This window comes from Bactrocera dorsalis, chromosome 2 (assembly GCF_023373825.1).
Source record: "Bactrocera dorsalis isolate Fly_Bdor chromosome 2, ASM2337382v1, whole genome shotgun sequence".
In the NCBI taxonomy this organism is placed as follows: domain Eukaryota; kingdom Metazoa; phylum Arthropoda; class Insecta; order Diptera; family Tephritidae; genus Bactrocera; species Bactrocera dorsalis.
Window position 1 is genome coordinate 24,742,332 of NC_064304.1, and position 24,721 is coordinate 24,767,052.

General features: G+C 36.1%; 4 protein-coding genes across 4 annotated transcripts; 2 read left to right on the forward strand and 2 right to left on the reverse strand.

Moving 5' to 3' along the window:
* The first annotated feature begins 16,005 nt into the window (after positions 1-16,005).
* Positions 16,006-19,400, forward strand: LOC105231065 (probable Dol-P-Man:Man(7)GlcNAc(2)-PP-Dol alpha-1,6-mannosyltransferase). The gene is made up of 8 exons (XM_011212159.4): positions 16,006-16,600; positions 16,661-16,793; positions 16,858-17,031; positions 17,102-17,255; positions 17,345-17,489; positions 17,607-17,833; positions 17,905-18,150; positions 18,228-19,400. Exons 1-8 carry the CDS (start codon positions 16,475-16,477, stop codon positions 19,246-19,248), a joined length of 2,226 nt encoding a protein of 741 aa, XP_011210461.2. The 5' UTR covers positions 16,006-16,474; the 3' UTR covers positions 19,249-19,400.
* Positions 19,401-20,209: 809 nt separating this feature from the next.
* On the reverse strand, positions 20,210-21,123 carry LOC105231067 (cytochrome c oxidase subunit 7A, mitochondrial). Its single transcript, XM_011212161.3, has 3 exons — positions 20,938-21,123; positions 20,390-20,753; positions 20,210-20,335 (listed from the first exon to the last, which is right to left on the reverse strand). The coding sequence occupies exons 1-2, from the start codon at positions 20,968-20,970 to the stop codon at positions 20,505-20,507; spliced, it is 282 nt and encodes a 93-aa protein (XP_011210463.1). The 5' UTR covers positions 20,971-21,123; the 3' UTR covers positions 20,210-20,335; positions 20,390-20,504.
* A 549-nt stretch (positions 21,124-21,672) lies between these two features.
* LOC105231068 (U1 small nuclear ribonucleoprotein C) lies at positions 21,673-22,373 on the forward strand. The gene has a single exon (XM_011212162.3). It carries the CDS (start codon positions 21,830-21,832, stop codon positions 22,262-22,264), a length of 435 nt encoding a protein of 144 aa, XP_011210464.1. The 5' UTR covers positions 21,673-21,829; the 3' UTR covers positions 22,265-22,373.
* A 228-nt stretch (positions 22,374-22,601) lies between these two features.
* On the reverse strand, positions 22,602-24,484 carry LOC105231069 (deoxynucleoside kinase). Its single transcript, XM_011212164.4, has 6 exons — positions 24,329-24,484; positions 23,595-23,809; positions 23,400-23,533; positions 23,215-23,333; positions 22,998-23,149; positions 22,602-22,929 (listed from the first exon to the last, which is right to left on the reverse strand). The coding sequence occupies exons 1-6, from the start codon at positions 24,345-24,347 to the stop codon at positions 22,786-22,788; spliced, it is 783 nt and encodes a 260-aa protein (XP_011210466.1). The 5' UTR covers positions 24,348-24,484; the 3' UTR covers positions 22,602-22,785.
* Between the last annotated feature and the right edge of the window lie 237 nt (positions 24,485-24,721).

Consider the following 24,721-nt stretch of genomic DNA (forward strand, 5'->3'; position numbering starts at 1 on the left):
TCGCCATGGTAGAGCACAGAAACGGTTCCACCCTTACAACTCTACACCATATAGCTCACAAATTGTGAATCCTAGAAAGCCGAGCTCGTCATCCTCCGATAAGACAGTATTCGTGTTCAGTAGAGCAGGTTCGCTCGTGAAGCCAACTAATACTCGTATTAATAATAAGCATCTTCGTCTCTTGTTGATGGTCATGAAACGTGTCAGGAGCTCCTGAGTAGGCAAATGAGAAACATATCGCGTCAAAAGCTTTTTCTTTCCAAATATTCCTTTTGGTGATATTTTCTTCTTTTATTAATTTTCTAATATAAGCCCAACAAAGGGTGTTTCGTTACAAAATAATTGGCTGAAAAGGAAAATATATTCGTTTCACAAAAAGTTGAGTAGTGAAAACAAATTGGTTAACAATTCTCAAGCTTTGAAGTCACCGATGAAATGCACATGAGTGACAAAAGACAAGCATGGCAAATTAATATAATTTTTATTGTGCTGAGACAGAATATAAATAAACAGAAATCATGCAAATTCAGACAATTACAGCGGATGCTATTTGTACATGTGTCGCCATATAAATGTAGGTGTATGCATGTATTTAAGGCCTTATATTTTAAACACAAAAGGGTCCATCAATATATATGTATATGTATGTATATATGTTCATGAATGTATGTATCGTATTCTCAAAAGAAAAGATGTGCGGTAAAGGCGCGAGTCAAATATCAAAAGAATTGAGGCAAGAAAATCGACACATACTACCAGTGTCAAGCGGACAGCCTCCAAAAATATGCTCACGTACACATACATACATAATTGCGTAACAACACATGTAATACTTGCACATATCGACATACATATCTACACATGTATGTATATAAAATTTTATTATTTATCTTTTTTTGACCTTATCTGCATATGAATATAGCCTACATACCATATATACATACATACACTAATAGTTATCTAAATTATTACTATTTTTATCCAAATGAATATATGCAGTTTGTAGTCTCACACCGTTCAAGTGCCAACAACACATAGAATGTAAGTCACGGCTGATCGCTGCGGGGTGCTGCCTGTCACTGCCTACTTGTACGGAAGCGTCAAATTGTCTACGCTCGCAGGAAAACGTCCTACTTACTAACAGTTGTATAACGGCACTCGAATATGAAGCTGTAAATGTGCCATATGTAAGAACATACAACGACATAAGTGCATGCGACTCAGTAATAAAGTTGTAGATCATTGCATGATTAGTGCGTCAGGCGTGTAGTGTCCACTTGAGCGGCCAAGCTGTCAATGGAAGTTAGACAATGAGTTATAGTTAGTTGTAAACTAACACTTGTAAGTGGCGCGCCTTTGTATGCAGTGCCTCTACTGCCGCACCTGAACCTTATTACACAACAGTGTCACATAAACCCATGGTATATATGTACATACATATGTACGTTTGTATGCAGCTCTCGTGGCTTGCACCGTTTGGGAGCAATGCAGATAATTGTATGCATAGCAATGTGTCAAACCCGCAATTGAACATTACCAAAAACAACAAATGCCGCTAAGAATTTATGTCAACGCCATGTGCGTTTCAATTCCACACACAAAACAGAGAAAAAGATGGAAACTACAAAAACAACATCAGTTTTGGTAATGAAAACATTTCGGTGTTTTTGAAAGCAAATCTGCTCCGGTTGTGATTTTATCGTTGCCACTGACTTTGGTGACCAACGCTCCGTTATTTGCTGGTTATGTTATTTTAAGGAGCAAGTCGCGCAACCCCACAGAAGGAAGTGTCTTGATCGCATTTCATAAATTTATTTCATCTGCGACGGCGGTGTAGGGAGAGGAAATTGGGGCGATATGGTTCATAAATTTTAATCTCTGTAAAGTTTCTGGGGACTTTTATGTGCCGCCTGAGATTATGCTCTGACTCTTCTTTATTTATTTTGAAAATAATAAAATTTGTTGACGCTACAAAATCAAAACGTGTACGAAGTTGCTGCCATGGAAATGATTCGTATCCTTCAATGTCAGGAGTTTTTTATACACATATAACATTATATAGGAGTATTAATGTACCGTATATAGCGCTATACATATCAATATTTGTATAATTAGCATTGGTTGAGTTGCTTAATTCCAACTCCAGCAGACTATTATATTTTTAATTCGTTTTATGACCGTCTAAGTTATGCTTTATATGCTGATAAGATCTATAATTCAAAAATGAGGTTATGTAAAAGAATAATATTATGTAATTCTCTACTAAAACAATAAAATAGGGATTCAATTCCGATTTCACAAAAATTATATCACATAATTTATAAAAATTGTAAGTGCAAAATTATAAAACAGGCAATCGTTCGAGATCAAGTTTTTTCAATATATAAGTATTAGTATTCAATATATCCACTTTAAAGCCTTAGGACTAGCGGAATATAAAAATGGACCAATAGTTTTGCGATTGGTAGTAATACCGGCTACAATCGCGTAAGGGGTGTCTACGCCAAAGGAGAAGTAATACCAACGGCGAAATCTATGTATTCAACGATAAATGAAATTAGTTTAAGATGAGATATTTTTCACGTCACCTCCAACTTAAAGAATATTGGGCAGCTATGGTGGAGTGAAGCGACCGAGGGAAAGTATGGATTTATTTTATAAACTTATTCAAAAGATGCTGTGCTAAGTTAAACATACGAAGTGACACATAAGTAAATATTAAATTTCACCAACCGAGGTAAGAATATGAACCGATATCTACCTTCTCTTTGGAGATCCGCCCAATATCTTTTTATTGAAGTGATTCGTAACAAGTTTTTCGAAAGAACATTCTTTGTCATTTATTTTTCGAAGATTCAAATGTTGGCCACGACTACGTCTCAGACAGACCATCCATTGCTTTACTTTCGAATTTACACATCCCCTTAGAAAAACGTCTAATGCCGTGATTTCACACGAAGGGTTCTCTCAATAAATCCATCGATTGCTGCGATTCCGGACCTCACCAAACCGTTGTTATTTCTTAATGAAATGTAAGCTATTGAATCTCTTCAAGTTGCTTTCGTTCTAAATGGGGCAATTTTGCTTGTTTACATACACTTTGAGCCAGAAATAGGCTTCATTGTTGAATAAAATTTGGCTCGAAAACGTCGGATCTTCTTGGATTTCAAAAGCCCATAGAGCGAAGCGAGGGAAAATTCGAGCGGCTGCAGTTCTTGCAAAAGCCGTATTTTGTATGCTTTCAATCTCTCTCGACATAAAATGCGCCATGTCGTTCCATACGTCAGTCCGAGTCGATTCTCCACGGTCTTCGTATTCACTCTCAGCTACGGCTGCTATACTTTCTTCACTGCGTGCTGGACGTCGTCTATTCGATGGAATATTATCCAATAATGAATGCAATTGAAAGAAAGTACCTCTAGTTATAAGATAAATTTACTCACTCGTTAGTAACCACGAAACTTATTACAGATTGAACTAAGCTAGATCGCTTAGTTTGGACAAAAAGTCATCTACAGAAAAGTTGCGAAACCCATGGTTGTGAAAGCGTTATCCACCGCCGATTAAATTTTATTATTTGTTGGGAAACGTATAGAAATTAAAATTACCTAATTATATAAAAAGCAAATAAGTTAATGCAAAAGAAAAAATCCCTTTCTAAATATATGGGAAAATATGATATATGTATAAATTGATTTAGGCACGATTTAAAGTAAAGGGCTTGTTTACGTTAACACCTTTTGACCAACAGAAAAGTCGACAGGTCGAAAGATTTCACACATTTTCGGCTTTGTACTGATTATTGCTAAATATCTTACAAATTGATCGATTTATGCGCTATAAAGCTAATTTAAAGTTTAAAATACTGATAGTTGGTATACCTGTATTAAGGGTAGGAGTAATATTGATGGTTTTATCTATTTTTGGTATCAAGACACTTTATTACAAGAAAAAAAGCTCTCCAATTTACTTTACAAATATGTCAAATATTTTTCAGTGAACCGGAATTTTATAATTAGTTTATTATTAGCCATACGGAGCCAGGAAAGTTGTTGACCCGATTTTATCCATTTTTTACTCAAGGGCACATTATTATTAAAACAAGATTATCTTTGAATTTCAGTAATAAGTACAAAATAAGACTACATACATATATTGAAAAATGGAAGAATAAAATGGAAGATAAAATTTGTATGATAAATACGGAAAGTAGGTGTCTTTGTTGTCCGATTTCGCTAATTCTTACAATATAATATAAGCATTTGTAATTGAAATTTGGTTGAAATTGGTCTTGTAGTTCCTCAAGTGTAAATATAAATGCCTCTGACACTTTTATTTATGAAGTTATCGCACTTCTAGTGGCCTTCAACAACTCGCTATATGGAAGTGGATATCCTTTGATTTCACCCATTATCACAGTGTATAAAGAGAAGTCAAACAGGCTTTTTCTCAGCAAGTTTTCTGAGATATATACACATTAAACCCATTAAAAAGCGAACCACTCCAACTTTTTAAAAACTTTTAAACCGCAAGTGCCCGTCTCTACACTTATTCCCCGTACCAACTTACAGTTTTGTATCTTTGATTGAAACTTACTACTGTGGGCAAAAAATAGTAGCACTTTTTAATTTAAATTTCGGGCGAACTATCATTCATCAAAATATTCTTTTTCTATATTAGTATTACTGTTATGTCAAAAAAATATTTAATGTTTAGTATACGCTTGTCTTTCTGAAGTAGATAAAGGGCATTCGGCCGTTTTTGCGATGAGTGAATTTATTCAACAAAGAAGTTCGATTAAATTTTGTTAACGGAATCAATTTTGTGGCGTGGAAACGCTCAGAATATTGGTGATAATTGTTTGTCGCGAGCAAGTGCTTTTCATTGGTACAAATTTTTCAAAGAGGGTCGAGAACGCATTGACGATTAACCAAGTCCAGGATGACAATGAACTGATGATTAAAACGTCAATAAAATAAAGGAATTGGTGCTTGAGAATCGATGATTAACAGTCAGATATCTTACTGGCGTCGTTACAATATCGAAATGACAGTGAAAACCACTTAAAAGATCATTCGGTCCTAACAAGAGTGAGAGCACGATTGGTTTCAAAATCACTAGATTTTCGAAACAACAACGTTGGGTGAACGCCCCGACTACCAGGATGTCATGAAACGTATTCTTACTGGCGATGAGTCTTGGATCTATGCTTACGACCAGGAAACAGACGATGAATCAGCCGAATATCGTGGCAAAGGGTGACCCGAAACCGAAAAAAACCCCATCAAAGCAGATCAAAAATGAAGGATATGTTGACAGTTTTCTTCGATTATCGACGATAACGCACCATCGCATACTGCCTTGTTCTTTGTGAGTTTTTCGACACATTTTCAACTAACATCGTGCCGCAACAACCATATTCGCTTGATTTAGCTCCGTGTGCCTTCTGGCTATTCAGCAAACTCAAACGACCGACATATATTTCGAAGAATAAATGAAGAATTTCAAAATTATGAATATAATTTTACTATTTCTTTGTTTATAGTATCAGTTATAGCACTTAATAGATTTTAATTAAAGGCATTTTGAGGGTGTGATAATTGTCCGGTTCCGTCCACACGCAATACCAACCTCCTAATATTGCTAAGTAATTTGTGTACTAAGTTAATAAGTCAAGTTATCTATTAAGCCGACAGACAGTAATCCGAATTTCAACCTTTCGTCATCCTCATCATTCGCACATACATACATATGTATATGTACATATAACACTGTATTCAATATCTATCTTTGTCGACTAGTTTTAGCTGTTACAAACAACTCTAACAAAGCTCTGTACATAGCTATTATAATCTCTGTTGCAACATGTTGAGAGAGTATAAACATTATTATTTTAAATTTAAATTTATATACTTTTAAATGGTGATAAGTAAATTAGCATTTTAATACATAATTTTTATATTGTATTAATATGTACCACACATCCCAGACTCTATTCAGATTTATTTACCATCACATTTCGTTAAAATAGCTGCTAAAAATTTCAGCAACCTAAGTGTTTCGCTAAATTGCTTCTATAAATCCAAAAATATTTTTGTAATTCGGTTAAATTAACTTAGCAGTGTTAATTTTCCTAACTTGAAACAGAGAAGACCGCCATCGTAAACTGAAATGCTAACAAAAACAACAACATAAGCACCACAATACACATGTAAGTAAATACAACAACAAGTAACCTTCAACCAAACACATTTAGGCGTAAATGCATTGCCGAAACATTTCTAGCCAATGTTTTCCTTACCGTTGCCCGCGCTTTAGCCATCGCCACCGACCCAGCAACCGCAGCTACTGTATGGTGTACGTGTATACATGCTTGGCGGTGACACCTGCTGAACTGTCGATTGTAATAATTAAAAACAAATAAGTAAACACATTTTGTTGTTCAACTAATTGAAGTTCAAATAACTCATATTTTTACTAATGGCACCGGCCGGACCACCCAGAAAGCAAATACTTGCATCGCAACTTGAATTCAATTCAACAACAGCAACCAATATCAGTATTGTACTTATGTATGTACATACATATGTACCGTTGTATATCGTTTAGAGGGAATTATTAAACCGGTTTTGGGTTGCAGCAAAGCGAATGAAGGTATAATACCCAGCCTTTTGGGGTTTTCCAAGCACAACATCTTCAAAAATATTTTATATACAAATATGTAAATTTTATTAAATAAATAAAATAGACATTGATCGGCGATTGGCTGTCGAATTTGCTGCGGTTGAAGTGGAGCTAACCTCCACCATTCACGAAACACTCTCATTCACAAATATTTCGAAAGAGTAGGCGGGAGTTAGAAATACAGTTAATACCTGTATATGTAAATCCATAACTCGTTCCCAAAAGGATATTTTCAGAATGATAAAGGGTGGGCCATCTAACGTTTTAAATTTGAATTATCTATATTTCGACATTGCAAACGTCAAATTCTATTCGGAAAGTGACAGATATTCAGTAAAAAGTCTAAAATTTACGAAATGGGTCGCTATTCACTATTCTACAGTTCGCAGATTGGGCAGAAGATCGTTTGACCGCGGATGGTCAATTTTACCGAAAAATCGTCTTTTCGGACGAGGCTCATTTCCACCTCGATGGTTACGTTAACAAGCAGAATTGTCGCATTTGGGGCACAGAAAACCCGCACGTAATCATCGAGAAGCCAACGCACCCAGCACGAATCACTGTATGGTGCGGATTTTGGTCTGGTGGAATCATCGGCCAATTTTTCTTCGAAAATGAAGAAGGAACCCTAACCATCAATGGTGAGCGATATCGCCCAATGTTAACCGAATTTTTCTTCAAGCAAATTGAAGAGGAAGACTTGGAAAACATTTGGTTCCAGCAGGACGGCGCTACGTGCCATACAGCAAACGCTACACTCAATCTTTTACCCCCTATCTTCGAAATTTAAAATTTTATATGGCCCACCCTATATTTCACCTTCTTGTTTTAAAATTACACATCTATGTAGTTATATGGTATGTTTGCGATATTCGCCGTTGCCAATGCGCAAAGGACCATAAATCTTCCACTGAACCTTTCTCTAGCGTAAATATATCTATACTTTTAATTTTGTAACGTATTTTAACACATACTTTTATTTAAATTACCTTGAAGCAATACAAGCATCTTTTAAAATTTTACCGCGGGTAAAATATCATCTCATCAAAACTGACCCCGACTTTGTCAACCACTTCGGAACATTAACCAAAATGTGCTGAGTCGATCTATAAGAGATGTTGTACTCGTAAGACACTGCTATCTCTTTAATGTCAACAGGACGATTTCGAAGCACTGTTTCTTTAACTTTTTCGATGTTATCGTCATTAACAGAGGTGGATGGAAAAACTCTCATGAGACAAGGTTTTGATAACTTCACGGCTTTCATGGAATGCTACATGTTACTCAAATATTTTCTTCGTAGTAAGATAGACAATTGCCAAACATTTTCAATGATTCCGCATATTTGATTCCATTTCTGGTTATTAAATATTTTTCCACGGGAAAGACTTTATATTTGATATATGGAGACTAAAGGACATAATGACCTTATTTAACCCATTTTTGGCACACAGACAAAATGTATTTCTCTTCAATAAGATTTGCCATTTCATTTTGGGAGATATACGATCCAACAAAGAGTAAAAATTATTGAAATCTACTACCGAAATTCGGAGCCAGTGACCTCAACTTTAAGAATATCCGGTCAGATTAACAATTGAGCGTCTAGTGGCAATTTAAATCCACAGGTATAAATGTGAGACAAAGAAGTACCCATAGTGTCAAGAATATTGCTGCCGCTAACGCATCAATTAAGGAAGATCCAAATCAATCTCTCACGCGTCGTTCTCAAGCGTTGGGTATCTCTGAGATGTCGTTGTGGTGAATTTTGCGAAAAGATCTTGGTCTACATTTTTACAAGGTCAAATTGACACAAAAACTGAAGCCGCTTGACCTCCAGAATCGTCGCATGTTAGTGAATTGGGCTGAGCAATAACTTGAAAATGATCCGTTATTGGCCAGGCAGCAATCCACACGGAGTCATCATTGCATGCCGAAACAAATACGGTTTGGTGCGGTTTATGGACCGTCATTTGGATGTTCTTCTTCCGTTATGATCAAGACACGCTGCTGTGAATGGAAATTGCTACCCCTCAATGATATCACAATTTTGTGAACAAATTTTGTGAACAATTTGGTGGTGGTCACGAAATGGCCCAGTTAATTGCACGCCTTGGTCTTGCGATTTGACTCCGTTAGACTTTTTCCTGTCGGACAAGTCTATGGTCTATGCCAACAAGCCAGAGACAATTGATGAACTTCGTACGAATATAGAATGTGAAATTGCAGCAGTATCAGCCGATTTATGCTTGAAAAGCGTCGAAAACTGGGTTCAGCGTCTGGACTTTTGCAATCCGTGGTGGCCATGCAAAAGAAATCGAGTTCTATACATTATGGCATCGAATATACTTTCACAGCGCGGTGCCACGCCCACATTTCAGTTTTTACCTCGCTTCCGCTTCCCACTTAGCCCTCTCATACCATCTTGAGTGCAACATGTTATGTCTCTGGCGAGTTTAGTTATTGATTTATCGCACTTTTAGTAGTTTTTAATAGTACCGTTATATAGGAAGTGAGCGGGGTTATGGCCCGTTTTATTAATTTTCACACTGTCGGTAAAAGTTCTCATAAAAGCTTTCTAAAACGAATTTTGCTATTGTGGATTTGGTGGTCTAGGGTATATTTACATTAAACCTATTAGAGGGCGGGGTCAAGCGCACACAAAACAATGAAAACAAAGAAACAATGAAACAATGAAATTTTCGGTCCCGGCCATTTTTCACTTCTCTAAAGCCAATAACTAAAGAATGTTTAGGCAATCGTTCCTATGGTGAAGTGTTTGAACACTTCACCTCTGGATTTTTCTGGTGCAGAAACCAATTTTTTTCTAAACTAGCACAAGTTTCAAGTTCCACAGCTGTCAAATTTGTACATATTTGTTTTTTTGGCAATCCTCAGCAAACACCAAGGAACTGTCGAAGCAGTGTACTTTGGCGGTAAACCTATCGGGCTTCAAAAAGAGTTACCTACAATGACTACCTCGAGAAGACTAAATGGTCACAGATTTGAGTCCATCCTTTTTGTTTCAAAAAGTCACGCTCTACGTGGAAATTGGATTGAAATCAGGAGATAATCACCGTCACAGAGACATACTTTGCTCGGAAACATACTTTGCATGGAGACATACTTACTTTGCAGACATACAGGAAACGAATTTTTCAGATGTGTTGAAAAAGTTGAGTTAAATGTTTTGAGCGAAAAGGAGACTATATTAAAAAGTATAGTATATCGCATTTTTTCCAAAATTTTCGTTTCGTAGTCATCGGAAGGTCTACGTACATAGCGAAAAGTTGAGAATCGAAAACGGTTGAGACATAGTTCCAATGTATAGTATATATTCTACTTAAAGGATTTAAAGTTATATAAATTGGTTCCGTGGAAACACGAAAAATGTTTACTTATTATGGCATCATTTATATGGGAGTTATAAGCTATAGTGGCCCGATCTGAATAAGGATGACAACATCTGATTAGTCGGCAGTGCTTTGCGCATTAGATACGGCGAGTAGCGCATTCAGTGGAAGGACGAGCTGTAGGAGATATACGACGACATTGGCAAGGTTCAGCGAATTAAAAGACAGCGGCTACGCTGGCTAGGTCATGTCGTCGGAATGAACGAAAACACTACAGCTCTGAAAGTAGTCCTCGCAGTACCCGCCGGGGGAAGCAGAGGAAGAGAAAGACCTTTATTCCGTTGGAGAGACCAGGTGGAGAGGGACCTGGCTTCGCTTGGAATCTCCAATTGGCGCCAAACTACGAAGGGGAAGAACGACTGGCGCGCTGTTGTAAACTCAGCCATAATCGCTTAAGCGGTGCGGTACGCCAATAAAGAAGTAGAAGAAGTTTCACCAATATATCATATCAAATAAAAAGGTTGTCCATACAGAGGCTTCATTTTGATCGATCTGTTTGTATGGCAGCTGTATCCTATAGTGGTCGATTTCGACAAGTGAGCAGCGTCTTGGGGAGAAGAGGACATAAGTAAAACTCTAGATCGATATCTTTTAAATCGAGGGACTACCTCGCGTATTTACAGACAGACGAACATGGCTAAATAGGCTCAGTGCGTCACGCTGACCATTTATATATACTATATATTTTATATTGCCTCCGACGTTCCCTTTTGGGGGTTGTAAACTTCGTGACAAACTTATTGTACCGCGTTCAGGGTATACACAAATATCCGGTCTTGATTGTATGCCTTCTGTGTGTGGAAACCACTGATTAATTAAATCGTAAAAGTATATTTTATTATGATTTTCAATACTATATGTTACGTACCATAAAAATAGTGATTATACTTATACATACATATGTATATAGTGCACACAAATATTTTGTTGAAATGCTTTTATTCTTGTGCAGATTGCGTGGAATGTAGAAAATCAGCGAGTTGTAGTTGTGCAGACATTTTAATTACTTTTTGCACATAAAATATTTCACAAAAATAATTCCTAATGAAAACAATTGCAAATCTCATGTGCAATTAAAGAATTTCCACCGAAAGGGCATGAAACTGCTGAAACCGTCCTAAATGGCGGCAGCCATGGCTGAAGTGCGGAGTAACGCCAGCCGCACAGATCGAGAGCGAGCGCATATTGCAGCCACCACAAGCGACTGCAGGCGGCAAGCTCAGCGGCCACCAACAATATCACCTTCAATAACATCCGCCTTTGGGAAAGTGTGTTTGCTTGTGAAGGCGCGCGGCGTTGCGTCAATGTGGCATGCTGTTGTGACGTGGCAGCGCTTTGCCCGTTGCAACGGTAATACAGCAGCCGCAGCAACAGCACCACCAGCTAGAGGATGGCGGCCAAAAGCCACTCAGTACGGGGCTTCACGCTCGATACACTTGAATGAATGAACGCTTCGACGGAATTCTGATTTGTGGCTGCATATGTTGGACCCGATAGTGTGGCGCGATGAAGATCGACAAAAGCCCGCCATACGAAAGCATGGACCACAGAAGCGGGATACGGCGGCATTGCCTGTTGCTCGGCAATATTTCACATTACCCATTGCGGTGTTTTCTTTGGCAGCATATACATAGCTGTATATGTGAATGTATATGTGTGTGTGTGTGTTTGAAAAGGTGAAATCAAATAAAATTATAGGCGAATCAAGCAGGAAGAAATAGCAGCTTAAGAGCATCATAACCGTTAGATATGGAAACTCTATGGTGAAAGCACAAGCTGCTCCGATCAGACGTCGCACACATACGATTATAAATACAGATAAGTTTTCTTCATATACATACATATGTAAAGTTACTGTAGATGCGAAGATTCGACACGCCGCCTTACATCAGACCCGTACCATTTGCCTGGCAGTCAGCCCGTTGAACTCGCCGAAAATTGGCTGCGGTTGTTGGATTCGAGCGTTCAACGCTTTTTCCGCATCGTGATATTCGATGATAGACGCGTTTTAGATGCATAAAATTGCTTACTATAAATACAATTTAATGAAACACAATTCTTTCTGCCACCAACTAACCATTCTAAGACACCCAACCACCGCCCTTTACCTTGTGACGCAATTTGTCACACACATACATACATACATAGGTCTCTGCTTGGTATGGGCGCATGGCGGCGATTACATATGCCATTTACTTATATGTATGTATATCTAGTAAAGTTAATTTTTAAAATTAATTTCGATTGGTTATTAAATTTATTTTTAGTTTGGATGTTGTCTGTCTCCTTGCGGCACGTGCTCTGTTATTCCCTTCTCCTATGGTTTATGAATTATAATGCACAATTTGACGGCGCTAAGTCATGTGGAACTCTTAGATATAAGAATATTTGCGGTAAGCCTTTTATGATTTCGTTGCGGAAGATAACAAATTATTGTTGCCACATTATTTAAAGTTAAGAAAATATGAGGTATTTGTCGATTTGAAGCAATATTCTAGGACTTGAAACATAATTTGCTGATTCCAGTGGAGGAACGTTTCATTACAAGGGATTGCAAGAAAAAAAAACTGGTTATGGAGTTACATGGATTTACGGGTTTCAAAAAATCGATTTTTTTGTTGTATTTTTAAAGTCAAAAACACTTATAGAATATTAACCTAAGTTGATATGAGTAATAGGTTCTAAAATGCAGACTTAATAACTTAAGCGGTCGAGGCTAGCTAGCCTAAGTACGCCCTTTTTAAACGCGTTTTTCTCGAAACTGTGTTTTTGAAGTCTGTTGGCAAGATTTCTCGAGAAGGACTCAATCGATCTTCATGAAATTTTGCACAGGCCTTTGAGATACAACGAACGACTTGATCTGCGGCAAACAAAAATAATATTTTGTGGTTATAACCTGTATAGGTTGTTATAAGCCTCGGCTGGGATGGCCTTCAGTGCGTTCAGCAAATTTTGGTTTTTTCGATGTTTACCGATTTTTCAGCATCATTCGCAAGATTGTTCGACAGTTTCGATGTCACATTCATAAATATCTCTTTTATGACACCTACTTGTGGTCGTCTTGTGCAAAAGGTTCAGTATTTAGGTACGAATCTAGCATCGACACGCTTCATACCCAAGCATTTAACCAAATTCACTATTTGACAACAGACTTAAAACTTCACACGAATATAAAGCTCGGTTGCACCAATCTAAAAAGCGCGCCGATTTCAAATTAGATGATATGATATACATATGTTTATACAATGTGACAAAAAAGTACCCGGAAATTGTAATTAAATTCCCCGGAAGATACATATTTCAAAAAAATATATTTTAGCAAGTTGGTAGGACTGTTTTTAATTATATCGAACAAAGAATTTGTCTCAAATTTTGTATTTCTAACCAAATCGTTGAGAATGTTGGAAAAGGCTTTTGGTAATTCAGTTTTATCAAAAACACAAACCGAGTGGCACAAAGCCTTCAAAGACAGTCGAGACATTGTTGAAGACATGCCTCGTTCTGAACGACTTTCGACCTCTTCAACAGATATATTAAAAAAGTGAAGGATATGGTGCTTGAAAATCGTTAGGCAAATGTAAGAGAGATGGCAAAAGAGCTCCACATCTCTCGCGAGTCCGTTCGAATTATTTTGGTGGCGTCCCGATAAAGATGATTTTTTTTTCAAAAAGAGTACCGCAAACTGCTCTCTTTGGACATGCTTGATAGTGAGAATTCCGATCCCACACTCATGGAGAGCATTATAAGTGCCGATGAGATTTGAGCCAAAGCCGCTTAAAAATCAAGGTGATACTCATTGTTTTTCTCGATATTCGTGGTTCGGTGCATCATGAATTTGTTCCGGTGGGACAAACGGTCAATAAGGACTACTTTTTGGTCGTATTAAGGCGTTTGCGTGAGAACATCCCTCGAAAACGGCCGGAGTTATGGAAGAACAATTCATGGATTTTACTTGATGATAATACACTGCGATTGTGACCGAATTTAAAGCCAAAAATGCAATGAATACCATCAATCAACCACCATATTCACCAGGTTTGCTGAAATTGCCACTCTGCGGAATCGGTTTTCAGTCTTTCGAAGAGATAAAACAAAATTTGCTGTAAGAGCTGAAGGCCCTCCCAAAGCTGCTTTTGAAAATTGCTTTGAGGACCGGAAAAATCATTGGCATAAGTGTATTATAGCTGGTGAAGACCACTTTGAAGGCAGCAAAATAAGAATTGAAGAATAATTAAATATTCATTCTATTTACAATTTTCGGGTACACAATGTATAAATCAAATTTTCTTACAGTAGCAACCTTGCGGATACATATACTCGTACACACACAGCACATGCCATCGCTCGTAATAAAATGTATCACTGATATGATAATAAAGTCCGCCATTTTGTTTCTGTCGAATTTCCTGACTATGTACTCAACCATAAAGGCTTTAAGTGATTTAGATGATTTACGAAGAGGATTTTTCAATGGGCGTTGTAGTAATAATTGTAAATTAGTTCTAAATTTAGATGGAAGATAGGAAGTCTTAAAATCGATATTGAAAATAATTGAAAATGCAGTCGGTGTGAATTAATCCAAGCGTTTGAGTTTCTCATTTACGTTCAAATGTCGTGTGCGGTCTAATAAGTATTAGGCAAAAGCAAAAAACCTTCGACGTTTTCTTATTATTGTCAAGGTTGCAATTTATGCCTATCTACATATATATATATAAAATCATGTAAAAAAGTTTGAAAATATGCGCATATGTAGATATATATGTATATACATACTTACATACATACATATGTGTACATATTTATGTATATATAAATATGTAAGTATTTGTACCTCTACATAAGTATCTGTCCTTTCGTGTTTCCATATTTGCAGACATATTCTTTTAAAGTCATTTTCGTTCTTACACCGTTACGCAACATTTAAATACGAAATGTGCGCGCTAAGCAATAAAATACACTACAACTTCTCCATTAACACTTCGGTGCTGTGCAGACATACTTACATGCACACGCAGTTAAAGTAAAGCAGCTAGAAAATCAAAGCCAAAGGGTATATTCAGTAAAGGGGAAATACCCTCTCACATACTGAGGCCAAACGTTTAGCATAATTTTCATAAGAAAACATAAAAGACCATCAAATGTTGTTGCTCAATTCTGCTGCGGTTTTGACGAACAACATTTTTACCTATTTTCCCGAAGTAGCGAATTTTGAAAACGGAACTAATTCTTGCACAACATCATTATATACAATAAAATTTGCGTATATATGTACCTAGAAAATAACTTTATATGTTGTATTATATATCTACTTACAAATATAAATACATTGAGTATACATTCATACATTTATATACCAACGATTAGGTGCACAAATCTTTAGTTTAACCGTAGGCCGTTTAAAATCAATCAAAATGCAAAAAGGACAGTGCAGAAGCGTTTGTAACAAATTCAAAAAACGAATTTTATATGTTGAAACCCACTGGAAAAGGAAGATAAATAATAAAAATGCAAGGAAAAATAATTTAAGTAAATGTTTTTATTACTTACAACTTTACCATACAACTTTTTTAAATCGTTTTTAATTCTTAAAAATTCAGCCACCACCTCCCATATTCAACTACATATGTATATGTTCTACATACATATGTATGTGTGCGTATAAGTGCATACACAAATGAAGTAAATATTGTAAATATCTCTAAAATTTTGTCTATATCCTCCATATTTATTTCCATACATATATTCCCTTTCCTCTATTAAAAGGTTCCTATGCCGTTGTTCAGTGCCTTATTCTTCCGTTTCCGATTCAGGAAGTTACTTTCATATTTACCCACCAAAGTTATTTCGCGTACTTGGAGAGCGGCAACTCTACGCCCACTGTTAAACAGCTGTTTCATAGCGGCAACAACAAAATGATGCACAACATACAACACACCGTCAGCTACGTGGAATTGACAAAAACTAAATTTAGAATAATAAAGGCCGTATATTGGAAAAATGGCAATAAACACCACATCGGCGTGATTCTTAATCGCTAGCGTATTAGTGTAAATGTCAGGGAAACAATAGATTACCAATTAGTAGGAGAAATATAAAACAGTGTTAAGAAAGTTTCCTGGAGTCAAAGTTGTGCACAGGTGCCGTATTACACGGTTAAGCGTATCAGCAAAGATATGCCATTGTAAATTGTCTATGAAGATAGCATTGTGGAAATTTCGGGAATCAAATTGTGGATAATATGCCATTATGTAATTCAGTTAATTGATCATCAATACGTGCACCGTTAAACACGCTTCTTGCGTATTGCTATTTAAACAAATAAATTTGGCTTTAAGCTTTACTTCATATCTCTTTAATTGGAAACATCGCCAACTAACATGGATTCGTTGTTGTTCCTGACGGCTGCGGCGCATCTGTTCTACACACCATTCACCAAAGTGGAGGAGAGTTTTAATTTACAAGCTATGCATGATATACTTTATTTAAGACAAAATTTTACGCAGGTTGGTTGTGTTATTTCAAATAAGTAATAGTAATTTGCAATACATTTCGACTTCTCACAGTATGATCATCATGATTTTCCCGGTGTGGTACCGCGCACCTTTCTCGGACCGCTTGTAGTCTCCATATTGTCCACGCCGTTTGTAATACTTTTTGAAACACTCAGCATGAATAAATTTTGGGCGCAGTATGTTGGTAAATATTTATAAAATTAAGTATATATTAAAAGTTTTTTAATTTAAATTTTTATTTGCTCCAGTTCGTTTAGTGTTAGCCGCTGTGGTAACTGCTTCGTGGCATAATTTCCGTCGCGTGATAAGCAAACAGTTCGGCACTGACGTTCGCCTCTGGTTTACTATCATCACATTGACACAGTTTCATTTCATATTTTATATGAGTCGACCATTGCCTAATGTTATTGCATTGCCTGTGGGTAAGGTGTCACTACGTTATTATTTTATCTAGAAATAAGTAATTAAAAACGTTTTGTATCTCTTTTTTAGTGTTGTATGCTCTCGCCTTTTGGTTAGAAGGTCAAACGAAACCCTTCATTATATGTTCCGGCATTGCAATATTGATATTTCGTTCAGAACTTTTAATATTCTTAGGCCTTCTGCTAGCATATGATGTGATTTTTCGCAAAGTTACTATGTCCAGGTAAGTTCGGCAAACACACACTACAAATCGTTATGTACAATCCAACCCAAACTTTTATGTTTAAAAAATATGTGTTAATACATTTACAGCGTACTAAAAATAGCATTACCCGCAGGTTTAGCTATTTTGGTCACAACAATTGTTTTGGACTCGTTTTTCTGGCGCCGCCTCTTGTGGCCGGAGGGTGAAGTGCTGTGGTACAACACTATATTGAATAAAAGCTCCGATTGGGGTGTATCCTTTGAAATTTAATTTTATTTAATAGTTCGTTTAGCAACGCGTTCATAATCTTCTAAAACCCATGTTCCGTTATTATTTGGTTTTTCCTTCACTTATTTCTTTGAATTGCAGACTTCTCCGTTCTTATGGTATTTCTATTCAGCATTTCCACGCGCACTCGGCGCTTCAGTTGTTCTGGTGCCAATTGGTGTTTGTTTGGAACGGCGTATACGACCACTAGTGCTTGCGGCCTTGGCATTTGTGCTTATCTACTCAATACTGCCGCACAAAGAGTTGCGCTTTATTGTTTACGTGTTCCCTGTGCTGAATTTGGCGGCTGCTTGTGCCTGTTGCCGATTGTAAGTAAACTGTTATATAGTCAATTTTTTTATTTAAATAATTTATATACACTTGTATTTAATTTTTATAGCTGGCTAAATAGCGGGAAATCTGTGTGGCACCAAATACTGGCACTTGGTGCTGGTGCGCATTTATTAATTAATATACTTATAACGGTATTCCTTTTGGTTGTATCGAGTACCAACTATCCAGGTGGTGTGGCATTAACTCGTCTGCATCGTCTGGAAGCACAAACGCCTAATGTATCCGTGCATATAGCAAATTTAGCGGCACAAAGTGGAGTCTCACGATTTTTACAAATCCGCGATGACTGGCAGTAAGTTGCAAAAAATGCTTAATACAAAATTATATTTAATATACATATGTACATATGTAATTATTTTGCTTTTTCAGCTATTGTAAAAACGAATCGATAACTTATGATGCTGAGCAGATTCGTTATTACACACATCTCCTGGTGGAAGCAAAAAATAAAAACAATGTGCAGCTGTGGTCCACACTGCAGAAAGAATTTGAAATTGTAGAGTTTGTCGATTGCTTCAATAATATTGGCATACAATATAGCTCATTTGTGCCAATTCGTATTAAAACCAAACCATGCTTAGCCATATTAAAGAGAATAAAACCACCTGTTGATGTCGAAACTAAAATAAAGACGAAAAGCGAGAAAAAAGCGAAAAAGAAGAGTAAAAAGTCAAACGAAATCGAAACCGTGGAAATCGTTCTTAACGAAGTTGTAGAAGATATAAAAGACACTGAAATGCCAAAAGACTTGCACAGCATTGAAAAGGCCCTAAATGAAACTATAGAAGACCCACAACAATTCGTAGAAGGAGAGAAAACCACACTGAACGATAAAATAGATGCAAAGGCTTCGCTGGAGGACGGTTATGTAGAGGACTGGACATTAGAGGTTGTAGACGATGAAACGTTCGAAGAACCAATTGAAAGGTCAGAAATGCAACCTTCTAGCGCTGAAAACCCTATCAAAGTGCACGAAGCTGTAGAAACATCAGCCCAGAAGTCGGACACTGACATACAATCAGAGGAAACTTCTGAGCAGCAAACAAAAGATATAAACTTCCATGAGCTGCATAATCTGGCGCTGGGCAAGGTGAATCGCAAAACTTTGGCAACAAAACAAAAGATACGCCAGTTAATCGAACAGCATTATCGTGCGAAGGGACGTCACGTTGAAAGCTCCGCCGAAAAGGTTGATAAACGTCCCGCCACTGCAGCGCGCCAAACGGTTAAGTCCATTATAAAGCAAGAACGCATCAAGGAGATGATCGAACAGATCGCGACAATGGATCTGACGCGCATTTGCGATCTGGAACATATTTCGACCAAAGACTGTCTAAAGCAGGTTATCGATAAACTGGACACTGATGATAAGTCAGCGCACAGTAATTGAAAAATTGTGGAACATTTTTGTTTTAAATTAAGGAGAGTTGTTTGCTAGCATAATGAGTGTTCGCTTCCTCATTTTTATATTTATGTAAAATAAGTTAATGTTTACCAAAAAAAAATTACAAATGTCAATAAATTATATACATTGCGAACATATGAATTTGCAACAGCAATCCAAGTAACGCCAGTCCCCATGTGGCACGATATAGCATTAGGTCTCGGCTGCCACCCTTCAGATGTATCGGTTTACCATCGTCCTTTTGGAAAAGTTTTTGCATTTGTTTAATTTTTTCTAAACCAGGATTCGGTTTCTTGGATGGACCCGGACTTGGGCCACAAGAAGAGCCACTAGTCACTTTGCCTGGACCACTGGAAAATCTTGCCGCCAACTGTAATAAGTTGCGGCCGTTGCAACGGTACAGTGAAGGCTATAATAACATACAATCGATTCAAATGCATTGAATATTAAAATATATACGTTTTATATATCTGCTTACATTAATCAATCTCAACATACTTTTCCAGGGATTTATTCTTTATATAATGAAGTTACGGCGACACGAAAACAATAATTTATTTGAAATGTTTAGAAATAATGTGACCTTAATTTCAATGCCCATCTTACAATATAATTTTAATACCTAACAGTTGACAAAAGTATACGCTGCAATCCAAAGTGGTTTTCCAAAAGTAGTTAAGTATCCGAAACTCATTCTGTCAGGATAATAAGCTAAGATGTGAGGTGAAGTTTAAAGTTTAAAATGAAAAATAATATGTAATAATGTATATTTGAACGCCGATTTAATGGCAATGATGAAACCAAAAAACCTCTGCTGCATGGAATTTATAATACCCTTTACATGTGCATTTCTTATAGCATAAAGGGGTATCAAAAATAAGTATCTTGAACTATGAGTTGTAATAGCACCATACCTACCCTCGACTTTTTATTTAAATTAAAACTGTTTATATCTTTTGTATTACATATATTTCCATGTTTTAAATGCATTTACGTGAATGTTTAGCTTTTGACATAAAACATTTATGGGTAGTTAAGACAATAGGAATTGCACTACTCCACCGTTCTGCAACTGTAAAACACATATTATATAAACAGCTGTTATATAGTAATTAATTACACTTACCACAAAACAGGAAACATACACAAATACATCCAAGTTAGTCATATGTTTTTATACTTTGAAAGCTTAATTTAAAACATTAATTACAGATGCGTAGATAGCCATTGTTGTTAAGCATTTAATCTTGGCTTTTTGGAACGCTCAAATCGTAGAACAGCTTCGCCATACCACCAATACCGGCCAAACTGAGAGCGACGGTTAAACGGTACAAAAGTTGATCGACAAATGATCCCTTAAGGAACACTGGTTTTCCATCGTGCTTTTGGAAATGCTCCTGCACCTTCTTCAGTTCGAAGTAGCCTTTCTCTACTTCATTCTTTGCTGCAGCACGGCGTGGAGCAGATGTGGTAAGTGTACGAACCACAGTCTGAAATTAAAAAAAAATGTATTAAATGATTATGTTTCCAATTAAAAATTATTTCATATTTCCAAAACAACCATCACAATTTAATGTAATAACATTACGTAATGTCGACAAAATGCACATGCAACAATCATTTTAAACAAACGAATTTTAATTGTAACAAAAGAATAACCACATTTTTACTTACTCTGGATAAGTTTAGCATATTCTTAGAACTCATATTTTGTGTTAATTAATTAAAAAGCCTCAAAGACTAAAAACTTTTCGATACTTTCGGCAGATAATTTGTGAGCAATAAGAATTTTCACAATTATGACAGAATTTTGACATTAGTGAAATGACTGGAAACTGGACATGCCAAGGGAATACTGGATATAGGGTTGCTCTGCACTGTACAAATACAGGGTGTTTTTAAAAGTTAATATAAAAATATAAAATCTGAAAACAGATTTATAGGACGTATTACGAAACTATAAAACAAATGTCAAAATATTTTGCTTACTTCTCATATAGTAGTCATATATAAATTGCTTTATTAGCTTTATTATAATATTCAAGAAACTCTCATTTTTGGTTGATAAAAAAAAACTTATATATATATGTATATACATATAAATATATATGAATAGTTAAATATGGCATACAATTTTACCATATTACTGCATATCTTTTGTACCAGTACTTAATACAAATTTGGAGAAATTATCTTTGATTCCTTTTTATAGACCAGACAACAAAAAAACTTCGCACATATTGCTTTCATACAACAGATCAGTATTATCTATATAAAGACCAGATATAATATAAAATTTATATATATAAGTAAACATTGCACATATTTCGTAGTCGGTCTAACTTGGTGTGAACAGGTAACAAGGTTACAACAATGCAATGTAAAATGCAACCCTGTCATTCAGCGTTGAATTCATTTGCGTACAACTTGACTATTTTGACAGCCAGCAAAGATTTGTTTTCTTCAGTAGTTTTTTCACGATATTTCTGTATAGTTTTGTAAATGAAACATAAATTACAGTATTGAGAGTGGGTTTACGATTTCTATGAAATAAAAGGAAAAAAAGATGCCGAAATATTATTGCGATTATTGTGACACATATTTAACACACGATTCTCCATCGGTGCGAAAAACACATTGCACCGGACGAAAGCATAGAGACAACGTTAAATTTTACTATCAGAAATGGATGGAGGAGCAGGCGCAACATTTGATCGATGCTACCACAGCTGCTTTTAAAGCTGGTAAGATTACACAAAATCCGGGCGTTGCGTTACCGCCTCCAAACATGGCACCACCTCCGCGACCAGGCCTAATGCCGGGTGCACCAGGCATGCCGCCCATGATGATGGGTCCACATGGAGCTATGCCACCGCCAATGATGGGTATGCGACCCCCTCCAATAATGGGACCGATGGGGCCAATGATGGGACCACCGCCGCCCTTGGGAGCTTTAGGTGTTCGACCACCTATGATGAATGGCCCTCCGCCAAATAAATAACAAACTACTTTAAGCAAAAGAAGATAAGAGAGTAAACTGAAACTTTATAAAAATTTGTCTAAACATTATACTTTTCAAAATAAAGAATCTAATTTAATTTCAACTATAATGATTAAATATTTTTATATAATTTCATTTGCTGTATATCAACAAAATTGTGTCTATTTGACAAACAAGTCAAAGTGAAAGATATTAAGCTGAGTAGTAGTTTCCGTATATCGTAGTAAGTTGTTGGAGCCGCCGAAATCATTATTAGTCATGGATTGTCAACGCAGCAACATTCTACAAGTTTCTATACAAAGAAAACCCCTATTACTTTCGTTGAGACAAACAAAAATTTTTACACTTGTTATTTATAATAGTCAAATATATATTTTATCTTAAAATGCACATCATTCTTACATGTCTATAACAGTATTAATACATTTACGACTAAAATTATGTGTTTGAAATTTTAAAATGTATGAAGAAAATATAACTAGTGATGCTGAGAAATTTAGCTAAAATGCTTGTTAATTGAACTAACCCAAAAAATCGGAGCGTTTACTGGGAGATGCCGTCACTGCTGGCCTTTGTTGTTGTATTGAAGCTGTGATAACATTTTCAGATCGTTTGTACTCTCGATCGATTTCAGAGAGATCTAAATCGGCCTCAATTTCTAGTACCTAAAAGGAAATGCAATAAAAGTAAAAAAAAAATCTAGAAAATTCATTAAAACAATGTTTATATTTACTTTAATATTACATCCAACTTTTTTTCGAATCAACCAGTCTTCGTGAAGTTCGTGCAATTGTTTGATGTATTCAAGTGGCACGCATGCCTCTTCGGAACGAGCCCGCTTTCGTATACGTTCATAAACCACCTCAGGCGTTGTTCGCAAATAAACTGTAAAAATACAAACGACACAATTAGCGGGATTTTTTAGAAATATATAATAAGCTCAGTCTTACCTATTAAATCGGCTTGTATGTGTGTAATGTCTTCAACATAGCTATACCATTCTTTTAATATTTCATACATGCCATCATGTATAAGGCCACCTTTGTGTAAATTCTCAACAAAGCAGTACCTTTTATATAAATCAATTGTCTCAGCACAAATCATATATGTATATTAAAATTATGTGTCAACTTACTTTGCACTGTATAAAGAGCGTTCGAGGATCTTAATTGGTTTGTCTGTAGGTTTTGTATGTCGCTCCAACATTGTCAGCATCACATATGATTGAAACGGCATTGCCCAACGGTCCGGATCAATATACATCAGTTCCTAAAATAACGTTTAAATAGATACTACATTGCTCCCACAAGTCAATTAGGGATTTACTAACCAATAAATTATATCCCTTAAAATTACGCCACTTCTCCACTGGCTCCGTCATCGCACATATTTTGTCTTCAAACTTTTGAAAATGTTTGATGAATGTAGTCTTTCCACTGCCAATATTGCCTTCTATAAGGACGGTGAAGGGCTGTGTACCAACTCCGTATTTAGGAACTGCAGCATTAATTGGCTTGAGTGATGTCATAGTACCTAGTAAACGTTCTACAACAATAGTAATATATTTTGCTAGATGTTAAATATTGTTTCAATTCTGTATTTCTTCACAAATACAAAGATTAATTATTAAACTATTTTAAAATGTCACGGTGAAATTTTCACAACTAATCCACTCCAATTTGCAGCTAATCTAGCACACTTCATAAAAAAGACTTGTAAAAACGCGCCAAATGTATCTTTCAAATACGATTTTGGGCGCACTTTCGGCTGTCGTGAGAATTCTCTGAATACCTATTGGCACATACACAAAGAAAAGAGCATAATGTTAATAACTTTTCTGGCAATTCTACAATAACATGTCTGAACATGTTTACCAAACAGCTGTTGACTTTCGTGTATACATATACATTTGTGATTTCAACGATCCATTAATAATTTGAATTTATCGCGAATTTGTTACCAGTAGGTTTGTAGTAATAAAATGGCTGTCTTTGCTCCAACATTATTTTAACTTTGGGATATTCATGAATTAATTCAACTTGACACTGCTGAATAACAACTTACTTATAATTAAACGCTGCATTTTTTACATTCTTTATTACAGAATTTAACAAATCTTTGTCTTGTTTAAAAAAACTTCATATGCACAAATCCATATTTTGCAAAAGGTATAGGTTATTATTGCAATAATAACAAACCAACAGAAATGCACTGAACAGCTGTTTAGTATGTGAGAGAAATGTGTAATTTGTAAGCACTTTCAAATAGTGAACTCAGAGCAGAGAACGTAAATGATATACGTTCTCTGTTCTACTATAGAAAAGATTTTAAAGATGGTATATTCTTTTACTGGTGGTTCACTTATTTTACAAATAATAAATGAACATGAATACTTTTTCATGGCTTCTTGAATGTAAGACTTAAGTATAGGTTTAATTAATTGAAAAAAACTTACAA

Excerpts from the sequence above, each read along its gene's own strand:
- LOC105231068 (XM_011212162.3), top strand. The coding sequence starts at position 21,830 with ATGCCGAAATATTATTGCGATTATTGTGACACATATTTAACACACGAT.
- LOC105231069 (XM_011212164.4), bottom strand. Across the intron at positions 23,334-23,399 it reads CGCTCTTTATACAGTGCAAA|GTACTGCTTTGTTGAGAATT; the intron begins GTAAGTTGACAC and ends TTTATATAAAAG. Across the intron at positions 22,930-22,997 it reads AAGTTGGATGTAATATTAAA|GTACTAGAAATTGAGGCCGA; the intron begins GTAAATATAAAC and ends ATTTCCTTTTAG.
- LOC105231065 (XM_011212159.4), top strand. The coding sequence starts at position 16,475 with ATGGATTCGTTGTTGTTCCTGACGGCTGCGGCGCATCTGTTCTACACA. Across the intron at positions 17,032-17,101 it reads TGTTATTGCATTGCCTGTGG|TGTTGTATGCTCTCGCCTTT; the intron begins GTAAGGTGTCAC and ends TCTCTTTTTTAG. Across the intron at positions 17,490-17,606 it reads ATAAAAGCTCCGATTGGGGT|ACTTCTCCGTTCTTATGGTA; the intron begins GTATCCTTTGAA and ends TTTGAATTGCAG.
- LOC105231067 (XM_011212161.3), bottom strand. The coding sequence starts at position 20,970 with ATGAGTTCTAAGAATATGCTAAACTTATCCAGA. Across the intron at positions 20,754-20,937 it reads ATATGCTAAACTTATCCAGA|ACTGTGGTTCGTACACTTAC; the intron begins GTAAGTAAAAAT and ends TTTTAATTTCAG.